The following is a 16,282-nucleotide window of genomic DNA, read 5'->3' as shown; positions in this document are numbered from 1 at the left end:
GAACGCAAGCTCCAAGTCGCCGTCTTACCTGCCTGGCTTTGCGACGCAAAGTGCCGAGTTCAGCACGTACTTGTTCCATCCACTCCGAAACGCCGTCTTGATTCTAATCAAGAGCTTGATCCCGTCTCCCGGTTGGAAAAACCGCATAGTCATATTAAACCGGCGCTCGAACTCTTGTAATATTCGCCTGAAGGCAGCGGTGTTTGGCCTGCCATTCGATTCCGATTGCTATTATTCCACTTAAGCTCCTTGGTGTAATAACTTGTAAATCCAGCAAATCACAATTAATTGAGTCGTCGGGCAGGCTGGCAGGCATCTCCGTTTGCCAACATTAGCATATCCCGGTTCTTTTCCCGCGACGGAAATGTTCCCTCGGCCGGTTACCCGGAGACGGCACAGACTTGGACGCCAGATTCCCGAAACAGCGAGAGTCAACTGCAGCAGTCGTTGCAATGGAAACAAGCTGCTGAATTGTTTTGGTGAAGCAGCATGTGGCTCATCACCCGGTCAGATGATTTTTTTTTTGTTTGTTTTTTCCTTCGGTTGAATGGAGGCAGCCGACTTCAAAACAAGACAGCAAACGAAACGACATCAGTTACAAAAGACCGCTAGCTTAAAGAGAACACACATGCAAAACGCCATAGGCGGGCTAATTAACTAGCACTGATAATGTGGTAGCGGATAACGGTATAGTACAATACTGTGAGGAGTTCATTTTTCTTACTAAAAACAGTATTCGAGTCTTCTTTTTGCACAGGTATCTGTAGTTCTACTTTAGTACAGAGTATAAATCATTTTTGCAACCTCTGTGTTCGTCAGAAATTCAAATTGGAGCAAAATGGCTTTAAATGAGCCACTAATTGCATTGAACGGAGGCTACTTTGCCCTAATGAGCGACCACTGTGTGTGCGTGTCCGTGTGTGTGCGTGTGCGTGTGCGTGTGCGTGTGTGTGTGTGTGTGTGTGTGTGTATTACGAAAGAAAACAACGCAAACATTGAAGCAAACTTCCTCCAAGTGAAGCATCATTATCACATGAATACGCGTCAACGGCCAGATTCGTTTGCATCAGCCCACAAAGGTCATTTCCCACAGGGCCCCATCTGAGTGTGGCTGTGTGTGCGTGTGCGTGTGTGTGTGATCTGTTTATTCTATTAGCTGAGATACAGCCGGTCAGAAAATGGGGACAACTCTGTTCGCACTCCTGCAAAACGACTTAAGAGTCCGTCCAGTCTGGGATTTACTTGCACACTCCCAACTCTCATTCTTGAAATATTTCCGCTAGTATGAATTTAAAAAAAAAAAAAAAGACGGAGTGCTGGCCTATGGAGGAATAATGGTGGAAACAGTAAGTGAAGTCAAGTCGTTTGTGTGTGTGCTGGGGAGAGGGGTTGCCACATTGAAGCACCAGACAGGATCAAACCTGCTCCCCTGTTATCTGATGCAGTTCAGATCTCAAAATTAACTCAAACTCGATGCAGGTCTGAAGACTTTGAAGAAATTGATCGACCTAATCAGAGTTCACTTTGGAAGGCACCCCCGCAAGCGGCCAAAATAGCCTAAAATAGTCACTCCAGCCAAAATTAGGAGACTTTTGGAGGATTTTTGAGACTTTTTTGTGGGCCTACTGTACTCATGATCGATATAGCATGTCTAATTTCACATTCCTAATTTGAAACTAGCTTCAGGGGCTGAATTTTAAAAAATGTATAAGTGTATAAGCAATTCGGAAAATGGAGGGATATACTATTGGGTGCTGCTGAGCCAAAGTGGCTGTTTCAAATTAATTTAAGAGAAGACTTCCTTTGTCTTTGTGGGTCGACTCATGATAGACACATTGACCAAATTTCACATTGCTATTTGAAAGCTGAATGAAAAAGAAAGAAAGAAAAATAATTCGAGAGGGGGCTACCGAGCCAAAGTGGCTATTTTTTAACTTCCGAAATGCTTTTGGGAATGGGTTCTCAAAACTTTTTGGTGGGTTTCCGCATGATCGATATGGCTACCAAAGTTCAAAGTAAAAAAAGTGACTTTGGGGGCTCAATTTTCTAGATGGTGGTACCAAGCCAAACCTGCTTTGGATCAAAATGGCAGACCTTTTGTGTGTTTTGGAATAAGGGTTTTTGGTTGGGGTTTTTTTTGTGGGTCGAATGATAGACCTGCCACGCAAATGCCATCCCAAATCCTGACAATTTTCTGACTTTTTGCGGCTGGGATAACCCTGAAATTGTGAAGACCATCATGCCAGATCTCATTTTCCTTGGTCTACTTATCCCCGAAACACAAAACCCACCAAACTGTCTGAAGAGTCATTGAAGATGGACAACTTGCCCTTCCATCCAATCCCCGATGACCATCGTTCGAAAGGGATGGGAATAAATTAGGCCAGAGTGTGTTAACGAGAACGAAGAGGAGTTTTCAAGTCCTCCCTATCATTACCAGATGTTGCGATGCCTGCCAGCTGAATCACTGCTCCACTCTCCCTTTCTTGCACTCCTTCTTTGCCTTCTTCTTCTTCTTCTTCTTCACTTTCCAGCTGTTTTTGCTGCCCGGGCTCCACCAATTGTTTGGGGTCTTCGCCCTCCCTCCTCTTGCTTTCGACTCTATCTCCTCTCTCGCGTCTCTCTCTCTCTCTCTCTCCCCTCCCCTTGTTGTGACAGAGCACACCTGCTTGATCTCCACTGTCGAGCGCTCCCGAGTCCAATTACCCCAAAGGCCCAAGCAGCCGCTTTTCGCTGCCTCCTCATCCCCCCACCCCCGAAAAAAACAAACTCGCCTGGATTTTTTTTTCTTTTTTTTTTTCTCGGGGAGTCCCAGCCTCTGCTCTTTGCCTTCTGCTTCTCCCGGGAACAGGTTGGTTGCTGCATCCTTTTCACTTCTAGGGGGAGAATGATGGGAATCGTATGACCGGGAGGGGGGGAAAAGTGCTGAAAAGTAATCGGAACGTATGCGCAAAGCTTTTTGGACGATGTCATTTTATGTGTATTGATCTTCTATGTCTTTGCAAGCTTTTCTGATTCCCACTTGGAATTCCACTCAGGCGCCCTTTTGCTGGGATAAAGGGGGTGTGGTGGGTGCCTGTTGATGCTGGTTCTCTCACTCTCCCTCGCTTTGGTCTTTTGTTCATCCAATTCTGCCTTTTCCTGCCGTTTTGTTTTTTTTTTTTTTTTTTTTGTAGCCAAGTGGATTGTTTTGACACTTGGCCGACTGATTGTTTGGATGGAGCCCGCATGGAAGCTCCAGCATTCCTGCATGGCGACGGCTTGAAAATGTAACTTTTTTTGTGTTGACACAGAGAGAACACAAATGGGTGGTGGTGGTGGAGAGGGGAGGGGGAATTCACTGTCATTTGTGCTGGGAAAATATTTGGATTTGCTGCATCGATGAGGAAAAACAAGCATTTCTCTGTGATTATTCACCCCATTTACATGAATAATGGCTTGTTTCTGAGCAGCAAAGCCCTTATCTGTCAAAAAAAAAAAAAAAAAGAACCTCCTCCTCCTACGCGTCGCTTCCCTGCAGGAGCCAAATTGCTCGAGGGGCAGTTTAAAGGCTTTGAACGCAAGATGAAAAAAATAATAAACATTGTACCTGCCATTAAATCGTATAATTGCACAGCTTTCATCCTCCATCATCGAGAAGAGCTCTCAAGCTAACTCATTACATCCTCTTTGCCAGCAGCAAAAAGAACGAATGGGACTTATAGGCTGCAGTGGAAAAAAAAAAGAAATGAAAATCTGGGCTCGGAGGACAATCAGCGTGGAGCCAAACAGATGTTTAACATTTAAAAGCAGCCGTGAGTGAATGGAAGGTTTGTGCAGAGGAGATCTTGGGCTCTTCTTTCCCCATCTGCAGTCCAAAAGCTCAAGAACAATGAAAGTTGCACATGCCTTTCTAGTTAGGAGGATCAAACAGTGGAGCGACATACCAAAAGCGACGGGGGGATGGAAATGGGTGGTGGCAGAAACGTCGAACATATACAAAAAAATATAGTTTTAAAATCCTAATAATGGTGCTGTCTATTGTCTTACAAGGGAGTGGGTGGGGGGGGGGGGTTCGTTCACTCACTCTTGAGTGTTTGCACATGTTGGCTCTTGTGAAATTTCCTGATAAGTCACAAAACCGGCGGTGGGAACTCTTCCAGAAACTTTTTCATCATGCACGGGAGGATGAGGAGGCTTGAGGCTGGGGGAGGGGTAGGCGGGGGTTAATGGGGACACACGTGTTTTAAATGTCACAAGGCCTTGACAATGCTGTCAACGCAGCGACAGTGTTGTCAAAAGTCGAATGTAAGCTGGGAAAATGACACAAAAAGCAAGTGGAGGAAAAATTACGCCAGCCAGCGCCGCTTCCTGCCTGGGATTCATTAGGAGTGCTGGGGCCACGTTTAAAGGGGTGGGGGGCACCATGAAGGGGGGATGGGACTGACTTGGAAGGAGCTTTGGTCTCTTGGTCATACATTCAGATCTCAGTCATGTTTTAAGAAGAACATGGAGATATTTTCCAGTCTGGGGGCCAAATTTTGATGAAGTCCTTGCACAGAAACAACACCTCCCCAGTTTCCCAACTCTACCCAAATATTGATACCAGCATCGATTATTGACTTGTTATGGGAACGATACCAGGGAATGATACCAAATCATGCAGTATGGCTTGCCATTAATCCACCTTAACTATTTAAAAAAAATTGCAGCAACAAATACCACCCCAGAGGCACCCCTAAAGACAAAGAGTTATGGAAAGTCTACCTTGATTACCAAGAAAATCGCTATCAGTATCCGTATCACTGATACTGGTCTTGTATGTAGTTGGTACTGAATCAATATCAAATATTGTCCGAAAACACTTTTCTTTTAAAGCACAAAAAATTGTTTTGGGGGTGCGTTTCAACGGGTTGTTTCATCAAGCGACTTTTTTTTAGGGTGTATACAGGAGAGGAGGAGTGCTGCATTTATGTCAAGAGGGGTTTTTTGGGGGGGAGGGGGGGGCACACAACACAGTCTGGGATGGGCTTAGCTAAGAGTTAATTAGCCCGCTCTCACCACTTGGAAGATTAGGTGGACATTTTAGAACTTCTGATGACTCAACCAAAAAGCATGTTCAAAAACAGCTAAATCCTCCACATGGTAAGTCCCCGCAGTACCTGCCACACACACGCACACACACATACGCGCACGCAAAGCCACAGCTGGGAAATATTACAACCCTATTTAAAAAGGAATGCCGTGAAAAATGATCAGCAATCATCCCAGCGAAAATATCCTTCTCACTCACTGGAAGGAAGACAAAACAGTTTTTGTAGGGGTGGTGGGAGGAAAGCTACATTTTGCTTTGAGGCGCAGATAAGAAATGTTTGAGGCGGAGACGTGCTGCGGCATGTTTTGACACGTGTCCTGCTATCGGTGGATTCTCCACGAGACCATCATCCCGCCAGAACTGCGTGCCTGAGGGCGCAACAGGTCGTGTTATGATAACATGATGCTTTTTGACTTGAGAGATTTTTTTGTGGGGATGCGTCGTCTCCGTTTGGATGTTGGATCTCGCCAAATTCTATTGGCAATAAAAAGTTTGAATTCAAATCAATGTTTGAAAAGGTTTTCAGCTTTGGGAGTTTTAAGCACCTATGGGAAAATCATGAGAGATTTGGTGGATACCCTTCTTTGTTTTTGAGGAAATGCTTATGGGGATTTTTTTTTGGGGGGGGGGGTAAATTATGATACATAACCTATGGTGGGTGGAGGTGCGTGATCACACCCTCACAAACAAGTTGAATCCAATATGTCAATAATGTCAATCTGCTTAGACACACAAACCTTCCAATCGTGATGCATTTTCGGGGAGGGGTGTGGAGGTGCGCCATCTCTGTGATGATGTCGCCAATTCATAATCAGCAAAAAAAAAAAAAAGTGTAATTAGAACAAACCAAACATTTTTCATGTCATCAAAAGTGTGAAGCACCCTTGTCAACATGAAAAATTAGCTAAAGGTGCTGTCAGGCTGCTGAATAAAAAATGAATAAATAAATGAATCATAGAATTATTTAAATGATATGACAACATATGTGAATAGTACTGTGACTATTGTATTATATTGCACTTAATTATTGACCTTATCCATGTTTGTATTTATATTGCACTTAATTGAACTGTGTTTTCTTTTCTCTTCTTTCTACCCACAATCTTGCTGCTGAAGGCTGTAAATTTCCCCAGTGTGGGACAAATAAAGGATATCTAATCTAATCTAATCTAATCTAATCTAATTTTTTTATGTTGATTATCTGCAACAACAAAAAAAGTGAAACTGGCACAACAAATAAATGAGCTCTCTGGATTTTTTTTTTTTTTTTTTTACTGGAGATGGTGCACGGCTTGAAAGGATAAACAAACCAAGTGTCAGATGGTGCGGCACTCTTGTTTTACAGGCAGGATTAGCTGCCGTGGAAAAACTGGCCGTCTGGCAGAGGCTGATGAAAACTTAACGGGGGCTGAAAAAAAAAGTTGACGGGGGTGCACGGACATCGCGGGTCACAAACGGGAGACGCGGTTGACTACTTAACGCTGAAAGCGCCGATTCTGCACGCATCTTCTGAAATGCTCGTAGCCGCGGCGCGCTGCCAGATGTGCGTCCAATCCCAACAATGAACATTTCCAACGAAGGACCTCGCCCTAAACAAACAACCGAAAGGCATTTGTCGAGAACTTGGCCCGCCGTGTGTGCAGATGAGATGTCTTTGTTTTTTTTTTGTTTTTGTTTTTTTTGCTGAATATGTACTTTTTTTTTTTTTTTTTGAGATAAGAGAGCTTGACAGAGCCAAGATGACTCAGTTTGCGAGGAAAGTGGAACAAGATGTCCTCTGGATCTTATAAAGCCCAGACAAGAAGTCTTTGTTGCAACAAACATGTGACAACATGGCAAACATGTCGTAAAGTGCAGCAATATAAACCTATGTGTTTTTTTTTTTTACAATAACCAGATAATCTAATCTAGGTCGTTCTCGGTTGTGTGGAAGTGGTTGAAGACCGACCGGCGTTGCTGCATTTTTGGTTGGGACGAGGGTTATCATTACGTCTCGGGTCGAGCAGTCGTCCGTGCGGCCTCACGTAACTCCGTCCCGGGACTGACAAAATTCACACTTTCAAGCGCCCCAACGATGCTGTCGGATTATATGAGCATGTAAACAGTCAATCAGTGGCAAACGTTGCCTCAGTTTCCGCATCCTGGTTTGCGATTTCCGAGCCAAATCGCTCGTCAGCCGCATGTGGCTCATTCGTGCCCTTTCATTACGAAGCTTACACAGGCTACAAAGCATGGCAAGATGATTGGCGGGTGCTTGCGCCGTGAAAGGTCAGCGAGTGTGTTTTGTGAGCATAGAACCAGTGGAGTCGTGAAAAATGGCCGTCGAAAGCAAATTTCACATTTTTCTTGGCTTAAGTGTATCGTTGGACGACTTGTTACCTGCTGCGGAAAAGCTAATTATTACACAACAGTATGTATTTCATGATGGATAAATGGTCAAAATCCAAGTACGGAGCCAAACATTACAGTTTTAGTTAAGTCCCATAAATCATCGGAATAGCCGGACCGCGTCCGTTCTAATGTCGCCTTGTCTGCTCGTCAACGCCATATTGTGAACCTTTTCCTCTTTGAAGGACAAGTGGGCCAAGTTCTGTCCAGAAACTGACAGCCACGCTTTTAACGGGCTTTGGCATTCAACCACCGCCTATCATCTTTAATCTACAACATCACCACAACCGTCCATCTGTTTTGCCTTCTGCATTGGAGGCACTCTAGTCCGATTCCTTTCCCACGTTGAAGACATCCCAGTCACATTTTTGTCCCTTTTTCCACAGGCTACCCTTCCACTAGCAGCACCATGAGATCGGCTTGTCTCTCTCTGCTCCTGGTCACCGCCTGTTGGGCGCTTCCATTCCGCCAATCTGGCTTCCTGGACTTCATGATGGAGGACGAGCCCGGCTCCGGTTTGCCCGAGTCGCCCACTCAGGTGGAAGAAACCATGATGTTCCCCGAAGGACCCAGGTGCCCATTCCGCTGCCAGTGCCACCTGCGTGTGGTCCAGTGTTCCGACCTTGGTAAGACCACCAGATTTGGGTAAAATTAGGGTGAATGATCCATTCACCAAACACCGCAGGGGATTTTCCGTACTGAAACGGCAGAACTTCGCAGTCTTAATCCATTGAGAGGAATTGTGTGACGGAGGAAAAACCGGAACTCTCAAATGTTAATTGAGCCCATATGTTCTCCTACAAGATCACTTAAAGAGCACAATTCCTCTCCACACAGTCACAACAGTTTACCCCAACGTTATCTTCCATGTTTGTCTCATCTGACGTACAGTATATACACACACGACAAGAAAAGGCCCTCTTTCCACTCATTGTTTAAAAAAAGGGGTGCTCAGGTCTCACGGTTAAACGGAGACTCACGGACAAACTGGGTGCGGTGATCGTAAAACATCCAGTGCCGGACAACCATCTCGACTGAGATGTTCCGATAATGAGCAAACGGTGTTCCATGAAGCTCCATGGCTGGAATCCTTAAAAACCACAAAAAGGTGTCGCGTCTGTCCGACAAACGTTCCAGGCGCAGTCCACGGTAGCAGTACCCAGTTGCGTTCGAATGACACTTAGCGAGGGTTATGAAAACACTGTGGGCTGTGTTGTCGTGGCAACGGTATTAACAGGAAGTGGGGAGCCGCGAAGAGGCTCCGTGTACGGTGATGAGAAACATGTGACCGTTCAAAGTGGTACGCCAACCGCGGGGGTGACAGGTGACTTCAATTAGGACCAAGTTAGCGGAATGACGTATTATTCTTATTTTTTAAATCCGTACGATGTTTACCAGACTCTCCTACTTTCGGACCGAGTGTGAGTACTGAGCCACTTCTGATGATAATCAATCGCAAGTGTTGCCGAGTGTGCAGTTTGCAGCCGACCAAAAGACTCATTCGATAAGAAACTCCACATTGTCGTAATCCAGTGTCGCAGGCGCGGCGAGGAAATTTGCTTAACATTTGCTGGAAGTGATTCAAACGCGTCTTCGCGATCAAGACTTGACTTTCAACTGCAGGGCGAGTCATCCAGTCTTGGTCTTAATCATTTCCTGGACGTCAATCGGCGACTAATTTGTCATACTAGACGCGACGTCGGCCGCCAGATTTCAAGTGTTGCGTAAAGTTTGACAGATTCTACTAAACCCAAGCGGGGCTACACCCATGAGGTGACATTTTTCGGGTTTCACGTAAGACAAATCTGTGAGGATAGGCTGAAGAGCTCAAACCTCAACCCAGACCTCAAAAATCGAAACTGTTTGTCCGCCCCTCAAATGTAAATGAAGCCGTCACGTGTTGCCACAGATGGCAAAACGCCGTAACCACGATATGCCTCTCCTTTAAAACATTTCTCATCCCGGGCGCAGGTGTCGGTTTTACGAGACTGTTTGACGACACGTGTCATGCGACGCTAGCGCATGAGCTTGGCGTGCAGCTATGTCGCTCAGGAAATTTGTTTTCAGTTCCATTTCCTGCCATGTGTGCCGCTGAGAACGGCCAACATTTATTGTTATTTGGTCCCTTGGGAGCATCTTGTGAACATACCGGTTTAAAAGTTGCTGCTTTTTTGGAACTTAGACTGAACCTATTTCCAACAAAAGTGATTGAGCGGGCTAAGAATTTTGAATCAGGATGAATATGCAAATTAACATTTTTATTTAAGTGACATTTTGGGATATTTTTCTCGAGTGTGGATTTTTTTTTTCCCCTCGCAGGTCTGAAGGAGGTTCCCAAGGACATCCCAGATGACACCACCCTGCTCGATCTGCAGAACAACAAGATCACCGAGATCAAGGAGAACGACTTCAAGAACCTCAAAGGGCTGCACGTAAGAGGCCTTGCACCCGTCCGTCTCAGCGGGTATACGCTCGCGGTTTCCATACACCCGCGACTAAGCAATGTACCGGTTCTCATAAAGTTGGGATTACGGTGAATCCTCCGATCCCACCACTCCTTTCAGTCGCCGGGTGCACGGAAACTATTCACGTGTGGATTTCCGAGATCTGGTTCTCCCTTCGGAACGGGTCACATTCCTCCTATCACCTCAAGTCTGTTGACATGAGCGTGGAGACGAACCCTCCCGCCTCCACCCACTTTGTACTGACGACTGATAAGCTCCCGGGATGTCATGGAAAAGTTTACAGTGACCTTGCAGGAACGCAATACGGTGGAAAAACTCGAATGTTAGAATTCTAGACGGACTTACAATGGCTTAGTTTGTGTTTACAAGTCCCAAAATCGAGTCTAATGGTGCAGGTAAGCACCTCCCAGCCTTGGGAAAGAATGATTTTCTTGTTTTTTATGATGTGTAAGCGATAGGCTTGCCAAAACAGTGTGGTCTGGCGTGATTTATAGCCTCTGGTTATGTCATTGCCCCCAATTATAACACAAAAGAATTGTGCTGATTGGAAACAGAGCAGCGGTCGTCGATGCCAATATTTTTTCTTTCCGTCCCCAGGCGCTGATCCTGGTGAACAACAAGATCAGCAGCATCCACGCCAAGGCCCTCAACCCCCTGACCAAGCTGCAGCGACTCTACCTGTCCAAGAACCATCTCAAGGAGATGCCGGCCAACATGCCCAAGAGTCTGCAGGAGCTGCGCATCCACGAGAACGAGATCACCAAGATCAAGAAGGCCTCCTTCCAGGGGATGTCCCACGTCATCGTCATGGGTAACTCGACAACAAAATGTCCACCGTGTATTCGGCGGAGAATCATCGAATCCACGTTCTTCCGATGACTCAATTTTCATCTCAGAGCTCGGCTCCAATCCCCTGAAGAGCGCGGGGATCGATTCCGGCGCTTTTGCCGACCTCAAGAGAGTCTCCTACATTCGCATTGCGGACACTCAGATTACAGAGATCCCGCAAGGTAACCTGTTCATTTAACATAATTTATTCAACCTCAACAAAGATGTCTTGACGGTGGTGATGTTCTGTGTTTTATTTTTCTTTTTTGCACAGGTCTGCCCAGCTCACTCTCTGAATTGCACCTGGATGGAAACAAAATCTCCAAGGTCACCGCTGAGAGTATGAAAGGCCTCAAGCAGCTAGCCAAGTACTAAAAATGTTTTGTTTCTCTCGTTTGTACCGATAAATTATAGGATGTCTCCGTAGTTCCTCAACTGTAATCATTAAGCAGAGCAAAAAGCCTTTGTTTTTGTATTCGGTCCGTGCTGAAGGTTTTCCTATCAAACCGACACTTTTGATATTCAGAATTTGGGATTTTTTCATCCTCTTCAAATCTCTTGGATGCAGTTTGGCAAAGCAAAAGGAGAGTTGCGGGATTGTCCAAATGACCGGATTTGGACACAAACTACCCAGTGGAAAATTGGGACTGAACAAAGAAAGCTTTGATGCGGCAGCAGTAGAATTGTGTTTCATTTTCCATTTTGTCACACTAAAGTCTTGGATCGGAACGACAGGTGCAAGCAGACGGATGTTTCCACGTCCTCATTTTCTCACCGGCTACTACAAGTGTCCTACAAATGATAATGATACAATGAGATAAGTGGTGCCCGTCACTTGTTCCCCACAGGCTGGGTCTGAGCCATAATGAGATCAGCCTGGTGGAGAACGGCACCCTGGTGAACGTCCCCCACCTGCGGGAGATCCATCTCGACCACAACGCCCTGACCGTCGTGCCCCCCGGCCTGCCCGACCACAAATACATCCAGGTTGGACTTCAGCTCGTCCTTGCCGTGATTCGGTTCGGCCTGATTTGCACTGACACGTGGCAAACCTGAAGCCAAGTCACAAGTTATTCTGCTCATTAGGAAGATTGCTGATATCGCATCCCTTGTTTGACTTTCAAATAGTTTATGGTCACGAAAAGACAATTACGAAATGCCACTTGCGCAAGTCTTTGCGAGAGCCCACACAGTGCGAGCACTCATGAGAAACACATTTGTTTCTTTGCGGGATTCGTTGGAAATGAGTCAAGAGTGCTTCACCACCATCCAGTTTGTGAGATTTTATGATTGTCACAATTGTGTGCATCTCGACCCTCGCTTTGTCATACCGCCGGGAGGTTTCGAGCAACGTTTGTCAGCGGTTAGGATTTGGCGAAAACGACTCAACTGATTTCCCCAGAAACTTGGCTGGCGTTTTCTTTCAATACGCAGCGAATACAGAGCCACAATTGGATTGCGTGGGCCCTGGTAGTTTGCGCATAAGTTCTCATCGAGAGTGATTATGATCATCCTTTCGAAATCACGGTTGCAATTAATTCAACCCCCTGCTTGCAGGTGGTCTACCTCCATGTCAACAAGATTGGCGCGGTGGGAACGGAGGATTTCTGCCCCCCCGGCTTCAATACAAAGAAGGCCATGTACTCGGGCATCAGCCTCTTCAGCAACCCCGTTCCCTACTGGGAAGTGCAGCCCATCACCTTCCGTTGCGTCTTCGACCGCTCCGCCATCCAGCTGGGCAACTACAGGAAGAAGTAGAGCGGCTCTCTGCCCGACACCCCCCTCCCCCTCCACCATCCTTTACCACCACAGCCACCACAAAGGAAGTGTGCATTTGTAAATGAGCGTGTGAAAGTGTGTGTGTGTGTTTGACCACTGACCGTCACCCTTCTGACCCAACTCTTTCCTGATGGTGGACATGGACCTCAAGCACATTTTTTGTTTGACTACATTTGTTTTTAGACCGGTATTCAACTCGGTTTTGGTTGGTCGTTAAAAAAAACAAAAAAACAAAAACAAAAAAAAAAACGGCTTGCAGCAAACACGCGCTGCATATCATTGGTAGAGCCGTAATATATTCTCACACTCATACTGTAGCATAGTCATGCGCATCATATGGGACGGTTATTAATTTTTTAATTTTTTTTTTTTGAAGACGAGGCCTGTGGAGCAGGCGGGAAAGCCGAGAAAGTTTTCAATCATTTCTGTTTTCGAGAAGGCGTGACTTCCATCACTTTGCTCACGCTCACTACTCGTCTCCTCTTTCATTTTTTGCTGTTCAGTGAGAACCAAGGTTCATTTCTAAATTTAGAATAAACCATATATGTTTAAAATGTCATGCCCAAAAATTTATATGCATGCTTTTATTCCTGCTATTTTTTTCCGGAATCGCTTCCTAATGTTCTTTTCCCCTGCTACCTTTTTTTGTTTGTTTTCAAAAGCAGGGTGTCCCCGCTGCACCCCTAAGTCGGTGTGAATGTTTTATGTATAGACACTGTATATAAATGCTGTATAAAAACCTCTCATTGCATAAAAAAAAAAAAAAAAGGCACAAGCACTTACCATAGCTTAAACTCTTAATATATCAGCAACAAAGGTGTTCCTCTTCATCTCCAGGCAGGGAGCTCCCGCGAAAGGTGTCCTGAAAGAATAAAAAAAAAATAATGAAAAAAACTTTGCGATGGTTGTAATGACAGAAACCGTGCATTGTCGTCATCAAAAAACACTTCACGAGAAACAAGGGCCCAAGAGAAGGTAAGATCATCATAGACGAAGGTGCGAGACCACATCCTGGTCCACTAGCGAGCAGGAAACGCCACCTTTGCACTGCCTAACTTTTACGTGACCATTTTTATGGTGCGGGACAAAAAAATATTGACACAAGAGGCACGTTCGGCCCTCTGTGATTTACAGCTCTCGTGAGACTGTGGGAATATTTGGGTTCAACAAACGGAGCGGGACGCGGTGGGTGAGACAAAGCGCTTCGCTTCAAATAAGCCCTTTGCGGTTGGGGATCGACATCGATCGACTGCCGCGGCATCTGTAAAAACAGTACCTTTGACAACTAGGCCGCTGGGATCAAATGTGCCGTTTTAGAGACCAAGCCTGGAAAGGTGGCTCCATCTAGAGATGGTATAAAACCAAGAAGCGCTTACTGACGTCTACCGAAATTGCGGTGATGAACGGGCCACCTTTTTCCCTAACATTGGTTCACAGATGCGGCCGACAACATCGTTGGTTTCTATGTCAACGCAGGGACACAAACCAGCTCGGGATAAAATTACTACAAACCAGACCGGCAGTGACGGTACACGTATCCCAGTGAACTTCAGCCACCAGATGGCATCTGTCACTATGGACTCAAGTGAAATAGTTTACGTTTTTTTTTTTTTTTTTGGGCAACATCTTGTTGAATGTTTTCGTTGTCTGTAGCGTATTTTTACGTATCACTTTAAAGCAGGTTACTAGTATCGATTAACATATTTAGATGAGACTCAATGAAGTCTGACACAGAAAGCACAGATGATGCTATGGTGTGGCCGAGGTTCCTTCACACATCAGTCTGTTGCCCCCATGTGGAAGTTAGGCACATTGCATCTATTCTCTGACTCTCTCTCTCTCTCTCTCTCTCTCTCTCTCTCTCTCACACACACACACACACACACACACACACACACACACACACACACACACACACACACACACACACACATATGCTCAAGTTGCTTGTCGTCAAGCCTGTAAGCCCAATTGCCTGCCCAAGGCTCATTACCCGCAATTCAGCGGGTGGCTGCAAGGGGAGTTTCCTGCACGTGTCCTGTGGCCTTTGGGTAGACGTGTGAAAATCATGAGATTGGGGGACGGGGGGGATCACTTTTCCATCTGCTTTGGTCACAACAGTCAATCGACGCTCGCAGATTTTGACATGACTCAAGTGAGCAAACGTGACCTGAATTCGAGCAGATGTGTCATTGATTCAAATCTTGACTCTGACTACAATTCCCAGCAGGAACATATTAACCAAGCCCTCGAATCTTATCACTGGTGGAGATTCACTTCGGCGCTTGTGCAGCACATGTGCCCCCACGAGGGCTTGCAGTGACCACATGGCCGCACGGCAGGGACAGGAGGTGGCGTCTGGCTGCTTGTCTGAGAGTTTATTAGAGGACTCAGTGTGTCGGTGCCAAGGCGTCCCAGAATATCCATGTTTGCTAATGCTGTGTGTGTGCCTGGGCCTGTGAACAGCCCCATCGGAGCATGTGTGTCCCATTGGAGCCGCTTGGGAAGTGCTCGCTGCTTTTTGTTATTTGCTGCAAACTTTGCCTGGTGCAACAATGATGAAATCGATACAATTTGTACAAACCTATAACTGACATTTTTTTTTTTTTTTTTTTGCCAGGTGTAATGTACACACACCGATATGAAACGAGATTAAACAAAGGAGATGGCTTTGTGCGAATAGCAACACAATTTAGTTTTTGTGCATCAACTGTTATCTAATCAACAGTTTATGCGGGTATGGAGCATGGCATTAGTGTTAGCATTACATTATGACCAAAATGACCAGTTTAGCAACCTTTTAGGTGCTTTTCTGGTAAGAAAGTTGGGATTTATTGACAAGGCAAATGCTTTGGAAAGGGCCGAAAGAGCTTTTGAGCATAAGTGACTGAAAAATATCTGGCTGAAGACTGAGCAGGTTCCACGTTGCTTCATACATTTCCAAGGAAAATCAGACAGCTTTCTCCACGGGGTGTCGATACAGGTCTGTTGCTGCAATACAGAATCCACGAGAGCCCCCACCCCCCCCTCCCATTTTGTCTCCCTTGGCATCAATCAGGTTGAGGCAGTTGAAATGAAAAATTAAACCAAGAACTGGAATGGCAGCTGGGGGAACGCAAACCTCAGCCAAAGGCGAGCAATCCTAATGTAGGCCATCGGGTATTACTTAATAGATGCGAATGTCATCGATGTGTGATTCACACTCAGAATCTCTGCAGTCTAGAGAATGGCGGTGAAACCTAATCTCTCTGGCGGAGGTAATGCTTCGAACATATGTGCAAATCAAATTTCTGCTTTCTGAGAGGAGCAACGGGGCGGAGTGCGACCAATCGAAAGCAGCCGCGACATCCCACCGTGCTTTGACAGGGAGATGAACGTTCCCCAACAAATGGGGGAGAGCCATTTGGCTCGTCTTCCGTCCCGTGCCCATCCCCCCCTCACCCCCCTTCTTCAAAAAGGTAAAGCCCCCAGCTCCGTGGTTAATGGGGAACCAATCGGAGGGTCTCGTCGGACGATTGTTGGCCTTTAAAATTTGCTGAGAGGAAAGAATGCAGCGGTGGTGTAAAAACATTGAGCGAAACACGAGATGGATGCGATCTGCTTCTACTTACTTTGGAAAAGCGCTTGGTGTTGCAGTCTCAATGTTATGCAAGACTTTTCTGGCCATCTCGCAGCAGCATTTTGTCAGACTTTCCAAAACTGTCAACACGGAAGATTTATCCTGCCCCCACCCCTCACTCCTCCCCCC

General features: G+C 45.9%; 1 protein-coding gene across 2 annotated transcripts; it reads left to right on the top strand.

Annotated features, from left to right (window-relative positions):
- Positions 1-2,645: 2,645 nt before the first annotated feature.
- Positions 2,646-13,346, top strand: dcn (decorin). 2 transcript variants are annotated; one of them, XM_019877094.1, is made up of 8 exons: positions 2,646-2,851; positions 7,849-8,088; positions 9,782-9,894; positions 10,525-10,738; positions 10,824-10,937; positions 11,030-11,123; positions 11,604-11,742; positions 12,313-12,513. In XM_019877094.1, exons 2-8 carry the CDS (start codon positions 7,872-7,874, stop codon positions 12,511-12,513), a joined length of 1,092 nt encoding a protein of 363 aa, XP_019732653.1. In that variant the 5' UTR covers positions 2,646-2,851; positions 7,849-7,871. The 2 variants fall into 2 exon arrangements, with proteins under 2 accessions (XP_019732653.1, XP_019732654.1); XM_019877095.1 differs by lacking the exon at positions 2,646-2,851 and having other exon boundaries at positions 7,872-8,088; positions 12,313-13,346.
- Positions 13,347-16,282: the final 2,936 nt, after the last annotated feature.

Source organism: Hippocampus comes, unplaced genomic scaffold (assembly GCF_001891065.2).
Source record: "Hippocampus comes isolate QL1 unplaced genomic scaffold, H_comes_QL1_v1.1 scaffold61, whole genome shotgun sequence".
NCBI lineage: Eukaryota > Metazoa > Chordata > Actinopteri > Syngnathiformes > Syngnathidae > Hippocampus > Hippocampus comes.
The sequence above is the reverse complement of the archived record's forward strand: the minus strand, read 5'-3'. Positions and strand labels throughout refer to the sequence as shown.